The 13,009-nt window shown below is 34.4% G+C and overlaps 1 protein-coding gene across 1 annotated transcript in view; it reads right to left on the bottom strand.

The window, feature by feature from the left end:
• SCGN (secretagogin, EF-hand calcium binding protein) overlaps positions 1–13,009 on the bottom strand; it is a 64,091-nt gene that overhangs the window by 30,423 nt on the left and 20,659 nt on the right. The window contains exons 4-6 of the mRNA XM_074285129.1: positions 4,028–4,117; positions 2,180–2,236; positions 495–572 (exon numbers count right to left, since the gene is read on the bottom strand). Of these exons, the coding sequence (XP_074141230.1) occupies positions 495–572; positions 2,180–2,236; positions 4,028–4,117 (225 nt within the window). The remainder of the gene's footprint in view (positions 1–494; positions 573–2,179; positions 2,237–4,027; positions 4,118–13,009) is intronic.

The following is a 13,009-nucleotide window of genomic DNA, read 5'->3' as shown; positions in this document are numbered from 1 at the left end:
ACAACTGGAAATCCAAGGCCAGAACACTGGAGGGACAATGGGTATGGAGGTAGAGATTTAAGAGTCACCTCAATAGGAATAATAGTTGAAGTGACAATAGTGAATACAATTTCTAAAGCAAAGAGTATTAAAAGAGAAGAGAATGGAGTTTTGAAGAAGGGTATCATAAGACTGAAAAAAGGTAAAAATGAGATATGGTATCAAGAGGAAGAAAAAAGACAAAGGACAGAAAGGAGAGATCAGATGGATTGGAGGAGAACAATTGTAGTATACGTTATAGGCATGGAGAAGAAAGTATGAAGAAGGAATCAAACTTTTAAGAAATTTAGATTAACATTGTGGTTATTTACCTAATAAAAATGGGACCTTCTAGGCTTCCCTAAAAAAGTGATCAGCTTTCTCATATGATTACATAGGATCTGAATGGTCATCTGAAGAAGTTAAGACTGGTTATTCTTACTGCTACTGTGAAGCATATCTGAGAGTTTACTTACCATGGTATCAGTATATTCACCTAGTTTGGCCTCAGGAATGAGTTTTTTGTGATGTAGGAAGAGATCTCGAAGAAAATTCTATAGGTACACACACAAAAAAAAGAATTACCACTTCACAAAAGGTATAAATTACTACTTTACAAAAGATCATATAAACGAATAATACTTTAAAAATTTTATTTTTAGTTTATGGAATAAAAGAAGCATTTCTATGAAACAGTATAATAAAAAATAATTGCACATGAAACTATAAATTACTGTTCCTTATAAATGCATAATAAAATTATCAGGTAAATTTTTTTCCTCCCTTTTTTGTTCCCCATTCTAGAGATGGTAACTATTAGACATAAATGGGTATATATATATATATATACATATATATATATGTATGTATACATGTATAAATATGTAAAATTATTCTACATATACTTATCAGTTCTTTCTGTGGATGTCTTTCTCCATATGTCCTTTATTGTAGGCAAATACTACTTTACAAAAGGCAGAAAGCCTCCATGAGTTCCATGTTTTAAAGATTGGATTGTTTGTTTTGTTTTTTAAGAAAGCTCATTTTTAGTAGGTGATATAGACTTGGCTGATCACTTCTACTACTTCCCTTGTGGCCCACACTAGAGACTCTTCCCTAGAGGAGCTTCTATCTTGGGGTCCCATTCAGCTGATTAGTGATAGCTTCTCTGAGAATACTTTGTTTAAGGAAATCATCAACCACAATTTATTTTACTCCCTTCTCTGTCACCCACTCTTCCAAAGCTTCTTGGCCAACTTCTTTGCCAGGATCTGCTTACCCTTTCATCTCCTTCTCCTTCCAGTTCTGGAACTAGGAATTAAAATCAAACCAACCCTCCAATGTTCTTAGATATGCTTCTCTTGGGACCCCACTCATCATTCCAGTAATTTCTTAGAAAAAAAAGAACTCCTCTCTGGCTTCCACTCCCCTATGAATATTCTTTTCTACTTAATAAATTAAGTTCCTCAAAAGTTTCTGTATTTGTATTCCAGCACTTAGCACAAAGCTTGGCACATAGTACATACTTTTTATTCATTTATTTATGATTACAGTTTCATATTACCACATATTTATATAACATTTTAAGATTTAAAGAGAGATTTTTTTCTGCAATCATCCCAGGAGGTAGGGATTGTAAGTATTATTATCTTTACTTTGTAAGTGAAAAATCTGAACTACAGAGAAATTGTGACTTGACTAAAGTGACACAGTCAAAAGATAATATATCTAGGATTTGAATCCAACTTTTCTCACTCCTAATCCAATATTCTTTTTATAGCAGCAAAAAATAGAAAACAGAGACCCATTTCCCTCATATTCCTCATTTTGCCTTTGTATTATCAACACCTGCCACAGTGTCTGGAACATAGCAGGTGCATAATAGTCCTTGTTTAGTGAATAAGTGAATGAATGAATAATTAAAATGATGATTTCTCCTTCTTTGTCTCTATGGTTATGAGTAACACTATCTGAATTTTTGAAGAGAGACTCAAAAATGGACAGCTTGGAGAACTGGTGATAAAATTAAACTTGAAGTTCTTGGCTCCACTCCATGGGAAGTTAAGTGCACAACACATTTGGACTCAAATTTCTAACAATACACAAAACCACACATTATCCAAGCCTTCAGCAGGTTCAGAATACATTAGACAAAGCTTACCTGGAGCTCCCCAGCTGAGATAAACCCGCTGCTATCAGCATCATATTTGCGCCAAATCTGAAACACAAGACCTATTCAGTAGTCACTCCTTAACTCATTGAGCTAAATAGACTCCTGCTAATCTTACAGGCAGCTCAGTGGTGCAATGGAGTCTAGAAGATTTATCTTTCTGAGTTCAAATCTGCTTTCAAACGCTTACTAGATGTGTGATTCTGGGCAAGTCACAACCCTGTTTGTCTCGGTTTCCTCATTTGTAAAATGATCTGGAGAAGGAAGTGACAAGCCACTTCAGAATCTTTGCCAAGAAACCCCCAAATGGGATCACAAAGAGTTAAACACAACTGAAATGACTGAACAATAAAAACAATCTTACAGGGACAGAATCTGCAGTTGGCATTTAGTTATAGGTGGGATAGGGGCTGGATCTGTGATTTAACTGATATATGAAACTCTCTCTACCAATGCAAGTCATTGCCTTCTTTACAAATTATAATCTTAGAGGGATGCCCAGAGCATTAAGAAGTTAAGGGTCACACAACCACTATATGTCAGAGGTATGATTTGTACGCAGGTTTTGCTGATTTAGTTCTGCCTCTCCATCTCCTACAGTCAATTTTTTAAAAAAGAAAAAAACAACATTTTAGCTTTCTTTGGGGAACAGTGAGCAAACAGAAATATTCAATTAAAAAATGAAATAAAATCTCTCAGTTCCCATGCAGCCATTTCTTTAACTATCTTTACAAAAAAGACACTCAGCTAAAAGAGCTCCTTTGGATGTCAGAAGCCACTCAGCCAAAATGATCTTTGATGATTTATGTGACCCAGATGAATATGTTGTGATAGTAAATTAGTTTATCTTTTGTCTCAATTCTTACCTAGCCATTAGTCATTGAATGGGTGTTGCCTCAGACAAACTGCAGCCTCAGAAAGACTTTAGAAAGGCTAAAGTCACCCACTGCATTCTCAGCCATCAGTCATTGGCCATTGCCAGTTTTCTTGATTTATACCATGCTACTGGGCTTTGATGACTCTGGAGGAGTGAGTGAGGCTGATGATTTTGTGCGACTCTGCCTCACTTGAATCCAATTCATGCATAAGGCAAGATATCACCCTGCAATGTCACTGCATCTCTTCAAAAAATGAAGGACCTACATCAGCATCAATTCCCCCCCACCGTGCACACATACATCTTTTTCACCTTCTACCTATGGCCTGCAGAAGATTAGGAAGAAAACAAAACATGGAAAACAGGTTTTTAGCTACCAATTCTAGAAAATTGGATTTGGAAATGATTTAATGTGTGGAATATATTAGGCATTTAATAAATATTTATTGACTGGCTGATTTAAAGAGGAACATTTGCCTAAATGTGACCAGTAAGCCTCTCTTCAAATGTCATTAGTCACAAGATGTTGAAAACAAAACAAAACAATAGCTGAGGATTAGATGGCATGTCCCAAAAGTCTTAGTTCAGGCTTAAGTAAAGTTTAAACTTTAAAACCTAGTACACAGCTTTAAAAATTGTGTTGTATTTTAAATCATTAACCCCACATTAATTCTGTGAAGATGGTGCTAGATGTATTAATATCCTCATTTAATAGATGATACAAGTGAGATTTAAGGAAACTAAATAAATGACTTTCAGAGACACATGATTAGCAAGTCAGAAAAAGGATTTGGCTCTAGATCCAATACTCTTTATGTGACATCTTGCTGTCTCTCTCAATTGAACCAACCACATAGAAAATCACGATGAGTATTTGCTTCCCTCTCCTATCCCTATACAATCTAAAACCTTCTATGAGTATCCTTTGACAGGTTTGGTATAGGAAAGGAAATGCTACTTACCTGCATAAACTCCACACTGTTATCCAAGGGAGTTTCTCGACGAAAGAGCAGAAGAAAATTTTCATCTTCTGGCAAGATTATGCTGGCAAGCTAAAGGATTAAGACAAAAGCATTTGGAGTTAGTCATAGAAGTCAGTTTTACTTAGGGTGTCCTGTTTTTATCCATCATTAAATATCTTCTTAGTCCCCCTTACCCCTGCTGATCAATTTACCAATGAAAAAAACCTGAGAGGATGGATATTTTCAGTACCATTGGGGTAGCCTAATGTACATTGCCACCCCTTTGATTATGAGTTCCTAATGGACAGGAAGAGATTCTTCTAAAATTTTGCATATTTTTTAGTTTTCTGGGACTATATAGTGAAGTTTACATGAAGGCCAAGAATCAATTCAGTCTTGTGTCTGGGTAGAAAACCAATGATATGAATAGATAGCAAAACCATTAGAAACCATTTAGTGCCCCAAGGCTGCTTTAAGTTATAAACTTCTATCTATTCTGACCTTTCCCTGCCCTATAGTTAGTTATGTCTTCTGGTTTATATTCTAATTTTTTTGTTCCTCTAATTTCTGTGATGTTTTTCTAGAAACAAATTTATTTTTTCCCTGCTGTCCTTACACAATCAATATCATGTCATTCCTATATCTTATCAAATGCCATCTTTCTTTTTTCCCTCAATTATACATTAAAATAATTTTAAACATCTTAAAATAGTTTTGAGTTCTAAATCTCTTGCTTTCTCCTCACCTTGTTTCTTTCTTCCCTTCCCCCTCTCTGAGATAGTAAGCAATCTGATATGCTATAAATATGCAATCATATAAAATATTTCCATATTAATCATTTTGTACAAGAAGACACAAAAAATGAAAAAAAGAGTGAAAAATAGTATGCTTCTATTTACATTTAGACAATATCAGTTCTGTCTCTAGAAATGAATAGTATGTTTCATCATGAGTCTTTTGGGTTTGCCTTAGATTGTTTTGCTGAGAATGGCTAATTCATTCACAATTCTTCCTTGCATAATATTAGTGTTACTATGTACAATGTTCTTTTGGTCTTTTCACTTCACTTCACATCAATTCATATAAGTCTTTTCAGGTTTTTCTGAAATCATCCTGTTTGTCATTTCTTATAGCACAATAATATTCTATCACCATTATATGCCACAACTTGTTTACATTCTTGTTTTCTTCTTCTTCATATACTTGTACTTCCCCAGACTAACTGAAACCTGATTTCTTCCTAAAGATATCACATCTATGATCATGAGATATCTCATCATCTTCTTCTGTATTAGCTATTACTTCTTTCATGCCCCTATTTTGTAGTAGGAGAAGATTCTGCAAACTCTTTGTTCTATATTGCCAGTTCCAGATCCTTGTTTTTCTGCCAAGGAGTTCCATACCTGAATGTTCCCATCACTAATAATTTCCACGTTCAAGATCTTTAGCTTTGAAATTTTCCTCTTTGACCACTTCTCTTAGATTTCTTTCACTTGTCTTCTATGAAACTGTTTTCTCCCAGTTCTTTTTTAGATGGCTAAAAAATCTTTCTAGATCTCTAATACAAAGAAAAATGCTTAAGTATAGTGTCTCTCGAGGATCTGTTCTGAGTTTCCTTTTCCTCTTTCTCTACATTCTCTCCTTTAGAGTTTCTATTTTCATGACATCAATTATCATCTTAATTCAGAGCAGATAATCTCCAAATCAACCAAAGCAGCTCTAATCTTTTTTCCAGCACCAGGTATACAATCCCAAAGGTTTGTTGAACACTCAACAGCTAGATGGCATAGTGGACAGAATATTGGACTTGAAGTCAAGAAAATTTTAGTTCAAATCCTATGTCAGGCACTTATCATCTATGTGACCTTGAAAGCCACTTAACCTTTCAGCCTCAGGTTCCTCATCTATAAAATGAGGATAACAACAGCATTTACTTTATAGGGTTGTAATAACCAAATGAGATAATAATAATGTATATACATATATATGTATATATAAAGCACTTTGTGAATGACAACATACTATATAAAAGTTAGGTATTATTATTATTATTATTATTATTATTATTATTATAGTTATCTTCACCTAGTTGACATATTGAAATTTTAACTCAACCAGGATTGACCTCATCATTTTTCTTTCTCTAAAATGTACCCTCCTAGCTTTCTTGCTTGTTTTAAAAATAGGAAATGTAGTAATCATTAATAAAAATAAAGAATAAAGCAATAAATCCCAAATGATTTATATGTGCATTCACATATACTATAAGGATCTGTAGTTTTGTCAGCATGCATATTGTCTAAGGATGAAAAGCATCATTTTTTAAAAACTTGTTTAATAGTCTTTTTTTATGAATGTGTCTCAAAATGAATCACTGTTTGGCCTTTGATATTTTCTACATTTAGCTAGGATGTTTCTTGAACAACCTTGGTTAATTATAAATCATTTCCAGTTTGATAAATTCTAGCAGAACCAACATCACCCTAGAATAGGCTGTCAGAACCTAAGTTTCCTCCATAACTTGATGAAGAATCAAAAAAAGGACTTAATGAAAGACATTATATACTAATATAATTACATTGATTATCCCAATATATATTAATATTATAGATATGTAACTTTAACACTGATAGCCTCACATAGAGGATAAAGATTTCATCTAAGACTAAATAGATCTAGATTCAAGTCAAAAAGTATATGTTTCTGACACATTATTGGCTGAGTGACCCTAGCTAGCCAAGCCATTTAATTTCTTAGTGAGTTCAGGCAATCCCTAAGATTATAAATGGTAGAACAGTTGAAGATTTATATTAGCAGAGGAAGTTTCCCAGCTAGGAATTAGTTGCTGAAAGTATAGCTTTTAGCCAAAGGAAAACAAAACATAAAACAACAAAACAACATTTTATTTATCAAAAGAACATCATCTATAAGAAATTTCTCATCCATTTGGACTCTGTATTTGATATTCTCCATAATAGCAGGGATTACCTTTTATGAACATTCATTTCCCTCTTTTAGGGTTTGTTTTTGTGATTGTTTACCAAGTATCATGCATGATCTTAGAATTTGCATATTAAGATGTTCCTTTATGTGATTGGCCTTGTATTAATTATAGCAAATCCCAGAATACTTAAAAACTTTGTGAGGTCCAGAAGTCAAGAGATGGACTTAATAATTTATGCAATAACAACTAAGTAGATTAAAGATATATAGTCCATATTATGACAGATTTTATGAGCAGCTCATTGTTTTAGTCTATTTCTACATGTCTTGAACAAGTGTTACAAATGCACAGTGACCTGGTTCTAGCAGGAAGAGAAAAGGCTCTGGTGTTTTGAAAACTGAATAGTTTTTTCAATAATCCCAAGCTCCCCTCCCCCAACACAAAATCCCTTCTTTTGTTTTTAAAAATAATTTTATTCTTCCAGTAATGCTATATGGCTGTGAACTACAGACCACAATATAATAAGCAGTTAGAAGCACCCTATATGAGAGGCAGTATGCTGAACATGGAGTGATTGAGGTAAAATCAAAGTTGCTCCATCCCTCAAGGAGTCCAGATTTTACATGAAAGGCAATTTTAAAAGAATGTATTCCAGTAAAGAAATATAGCAAAGGAAACATACACAGTGGTCTTTACCATGTTATCAGTGATGATTTATCCACAAGAATTGACATAAAAGATAATACTTTGAAAATATAGGGTAGCAAAAGTTGGGACAGTTATAAAGGAAGATTGAGAAATAATGTAGAGATAGTCTAATACCACCACACCACAACTACTGCTGCTGTTCCTATTCCTATTCCTACTACTATTAACCAGCATTTATATCATGCTTTAAGGTTTGCAAATTACTTGATGAACATTATCTAATTTGATCCTCACAAGAATTACATCAGGTGCTGTTATTCCCATCTTACCCATGAGGAAACTGAGGTGTCTGAAGTCAGATTTGAACTTGGGTCTTCTTGACTGCAGGTCAATTCTCTGTCCAAGAAGCCATTAAATGTTGCAACTTTAGAATTTTAAAAGGTTTGGAGAATGGCCTCTTAGGACATGGAATACATCTCTTTGCCAGTTTTATGAGAGGACACCGAAATTTCATAGGAAGAGAAGGCATGGAAAATTATAATCTCATTGAAGAAAGTAGCCATATCAATGAGATGATGAATCTATTGACATTCATTAAGTAAAGATATATAGAAATATGTGGATAAAAGAAAGGAAAGAGAGAAAGACAGAGTAATATAATTCTTTTTGATTCTTTATGTAGATATTAGACTAAATGACCTCTGAGGTTCCTGTCATCACTGAGAATCTTTAACTTTCCTATTTTTCTTAGTGGTACTGTCTTTCTTTAAGCCTTGAATCTTCCCTCACTTTCTCCATAGTCAATCAATTTTTAAGTCCTATTGATTCTATTTATAAAAAATTTTATAAACCAGCAAGAATTCATTTAAGGTTCATGATGTTGTTACTTCTAGCCTGGACTACAATAAGCTTCTTAATAGTTCTTTCTAGTTCTAATACATCCCTCATACCACTGACTAGAATTGAAGGCTTTCTATGTTATAATTCTAACCAATCTCACCAATCTTATTTTATATTATACCCTTTCACATATTATTTGCTCCAGCCCAACCAATCTGCCTATTGCTTCTTTGTTTCTGTTATGTCTCATATCTTGAACAAAACCTTCCTCTCCCTTATTAGAAGGCTTCTCATCTGTCAACATCATATCAAGTACCCTTATTTCCATGAAGTACTTCTAAAGCTATGGGTAGCTAGATGGCAGAGTGTTTAGAGTGTTGGACTGGAGTCAGGCAGACTCATTTTCTTGAGTTCAAATCTGACCTTAGTTGCATGACCCTGTTTGCCTCAGTTTCTTCATCTGTACAATGAATCAGAGAAGAAAATGGCAAACCACTCCATTATCTTTACCAAGAAAATACAAAATGGGATCACAAAAAGTTGAACACAACTGAAACAGTTGAACAGCAAAAACACCTCTATAGCTAACCTGTTGTCTGGATTTTTATTAACCTTTTATTTATAGGAGTGGGGACTTTATATATATTTGTCATGTCTCTCACTCCACATTAGATCTTTCCAAAATGCCTACCTGATACAGTACCCCATTGTCTTAACCCTGAGGGAAGACAATCATTTTAACATTGAAGTAAAAACTCAACCTGAGAGTTTGTACCTCAAGCAGGTCTCCTATCCTTCTATAATTAGTCTGGCCCTAAAATCCAATTTATGTCTTGACCATCAAGTAGATACATCTCGGCTACAACATGTACACCTTTTCCTACATGCTTTCCATTTCTTTCTCAGGGAAATTTAATCAAATCAACATTTGTTATCTGTGAAAGACATGGGAATCTACTACTCTATTGTTCCAGTCAATATTCTCGAGCTTCTGACTTGGAGACTGGCTACATCAATTAACTTCTTTTCTCTGGTTACCTCTCCCTGCTCCTTGCTCTATGACCCATCTCTCTTTTCTTTCTCTGACTCTTTCCTATCTTCCATTGTGCTCTTTGGAATCCTTATCCACCTACTTACAAAATCTTCTTCCTAGTGCACTTAAATCATATCCCAATAAAATTACTCATCTACATATATTTTGTATACTTAAATATTTTCAAACTCCCTCTCAAAAAGAATGTTACTTTCTTGGTAATTGTTTCTGTTTTTCTTTGTCTTTGTAACCACATATCCTAGCACACTCCCTGGTAGGTAGTGGGAATTTAAATGCTTATTGAATTGAATTTCTAATCTCTATAGTTAACAGGGATTGCATCTTGGATTTCTCAGAACACTCTTTTGATTGCTAATATGCCCTTGTAATTTCCAAACTTGTATTACAGTTAATTGTATACTTGTTTCATTTCCCTGTACATTGTTTGAGGGCAGAGTTTATACTGTATTTCATTTTTGAATCCCCAATGTCTACCAAAGTGCCTCAAGCTTAATAGCTCTTTGCTATTTATTTTGTTTAAAAACAAGTCCTGTTGATAAATTTGAACTGTGAGGTTAAATTTTCTACTAGTATAGAATATTAGTATCACATCTCACCATTTACACTTTATAGTTGAAGAATTATAGGATGGAGTAGATATATTGGTCTGCCCAAAGTCACACAACAACATCATATGGGATTAGAAATCCTTCTCATTTATAAAACACAGTTCCTGCTAATAGGGAATGGATTTTATAAGTAAGCTCTTTCAGGGAGAAGGGTAAGAAAGCCAATTACTATGGAATTCCAAGAACCAGGTTTTTAGAACATAACCCACTATCAATCAGAGGTAATGAGGTGAGGGGAGGCAATGGAAGCCTAGACATGTAACATTCCCAAGCTTTTTTTCTTCTGTCAGCTACTGTTTCTTTCCCTATCATATTATACATACAATAAATGACAAAACAAATCCATCTGCTTATCATCCTTGAGTTTTTCTTTCCCTTTTCATTCTTTGGTAAAAGTTATACATATTAGATTTGCAGTTTCATGCGTAATAATCTTTTTTACTTCATAAGTTAAAAATAAAATAAAAGGAAAAGAGAAGTGACCAAGTTAAGTATGGAAAGTTAGAGAGAAGACAGGTTAGAAAAAGATCTATCAACTGTGGAATCGGAAATGCTTTTTAAATATATGATTTTATGTATTCCCTAGTTACCCTCTCCTCCAAATTGTCTTAGTTTTGTTCTGGTTTTCAGTCTAATGATTTCCTTCCTTCCTGATTTTTTTTGTTTTTCCTTCATTTTTTTTTTCAGTTGTTTTTTTTTTTTTTTTTTGGCTTTGTTTTATTTTAATTTGTTAATCTTTCTTCTTTGACTGAGAAGTTGCCTATACCTATTTCAAAGGATTTGCCCTGAGAAGGCCCTCTGAATCCCTCTCTTATTTTCTAAAGGAGTGCAGGATTCCCTTCACAGGGTTAATTTGTTGTTGAGGTTTATTCCTCAGGGATGAGGTCTTTGGACTGACATTGATATTTCTTTGGCAGGGAATGAATTCACCTCTCAGCCAGGGTTATACAGGGGGCCACATAGTTTCCTAGGAGGAGTAGAGGGTAGTCTTATAGTCTTACATTCTCCAAAGATTCATTTTCCAAGAAATCCATTTGGAGTCCTTGTGAGTAGCCATTTTCTAGCTCTCTTAAGTTCCTTCCTTCTGTCTCTGATCTCCCTTTCAAAGGCCAAGTTCAAGGGTGTAGTCTGGCTTTACACATGAAGTAGTTACATATCAATCCCTCTCAGGAGAGACAGACCAGGAGTCTCCTAAGCATCCTTTACTCTGCTGATCCCTCATCCCATCTTAATGAAGGAACCTAGGTCTTTTCTCCTTCTTCCCTTTCTTTTTCTCCCTTTTCCCCACTTAGAGTTAAAATTAATTCCAGATGCAACAGGAAACAATAGGGAGTAGGTGAAAGGGATAATAGCAATTATTTGTGAATTACTCAGGGTTTAATTTGTTCTCTCACAACAGTCCTTTAACACCCTCCCTTTATTGCAGCTGGGAAACATTGGAGTTTAGTGACTCATCAAAGGAGTCCTAGGATCCTCAGAGCCAGCTGCCATGACAATCAAATAAACTAAGAGGATCTTAGGGCTAAATGAGAAGGCTAAAGCAAAGCAAGTGCTTCTTTTTAACCAGCAGGAACATAATGGAAAATACTTCTGTTTTTCCTACAAAAATGGTTCCTGAGTTCATATATTTTGATGCAGTTGAGAAGAAGAGGGATAACTTGCTTCTATTTTACAGAAAAACATTGACAGAAGAATCACATAAATTAATCAGCAAACCCCATCCTCATTGATTAAGTACTTACTGCGCATAGTCAAAGCTATGGTTTTTCCAGTAGCAATGTGTGGCTGTAGGACTAGAAGGAAAGTTGATTATTGCAGAATCACTACTTTCAAGTTGTGGAGCTATGGAAGACTTTTGAAAATCCCTTGGTAAGCCATGTGATCAAATTAGTCAATACTTAACGAAATTAATTCAGGCTATTCACTGGAAGGTCAAATATTGAAACTGAAGCTTAAATACTTTGGCCATATAATGAAAAGATAGAATTCACTGGAAAAGACCATAATGTTGAGGAAGATCAAAAGCAAAAGCAAAAGGAGATGAGATGACTAAGAAATGAAAACAAGCTTGGATAGATTTTGGGAGACAATGAAGGATAGAAGAGTCTAGTGTGTTATGGTCCATGATCTCATGAAGAGTTACACCCGATTGAACAAAAACACAATGTTCTCAGTACTGTGTGAAGCACTAGTGATATAAGTTCCCTGCTCACAAGGAGCTTACATGCCAGAACATTTACCCACTCTGATGAAGAGTGACTTTGAAGTCGGTGAACCTCAGTTTGAGATTTGGCTGTTATCTAATTTAACTCTGTTACTTTGGGCAAAGTATTTTATCTCTAAGTTTTATGCTAAGTTTCATAGCATCCTGGGCTGTAAAGTAAGGGTGTTGGATTAAATGAGCAGTTAAATCTTTTTCATTTCTATGCTCTATAAATCTATGAGCCTTCACAAAGATGCTTGTATATTTTTAGTCGATATTTCTTCAATGGAGCAATGACTTTTAAAAATTGAATGTATATATATTCGCACCACAAACACAAATAAAAATCCTTCCATACCTTCTAATTTTGTCTTTCTTAGTCAGGCTTTTCTGTAAACTTCTTAACAAAGGCTCAACCTACCCAGAATGATGGAGAATCTTCTTGAAATTTTTATTATTTTAGCAGTACCACTATGCCATTCAGTCTATGAATCTGTAATCTCTCATCACCTTTATGACTGTCTTATCTTCTTTTCCATTCAGACATATTCTTGATAATATCTTTCAAATCCTTTCTCACGTAACATTTTTCATCTTCTAATATGATAAATGAAACTCTATTAAAGTAACCAGGACCATCCATTGTACACAAATGAATTCTGAGATCTTGTGTTTTTTTTTTTTC

This window comes from Sminthopsis crassicaudata, chromosome 1 (genome assembly GCF_048593235.1).
Source record: "Sminthopsis crassicaudata isolate SCR6 chromosome 1, ASM4859323v1, whole genome shotgun sequence".
In the NCBI taxonomy this organism is placed as follows: Eukaryota; Metazoa; Chordata; class Mammalia; order Dasyuromorphia; family Dasyuridae; genus Sminthopsis; species Sminthopsis crassicaudata.
The sequence above is the reverse complement of the archived record's forward strand: the minus strand, read 5'-3'. Positions and strand labels throughout refer to the sequence as shown.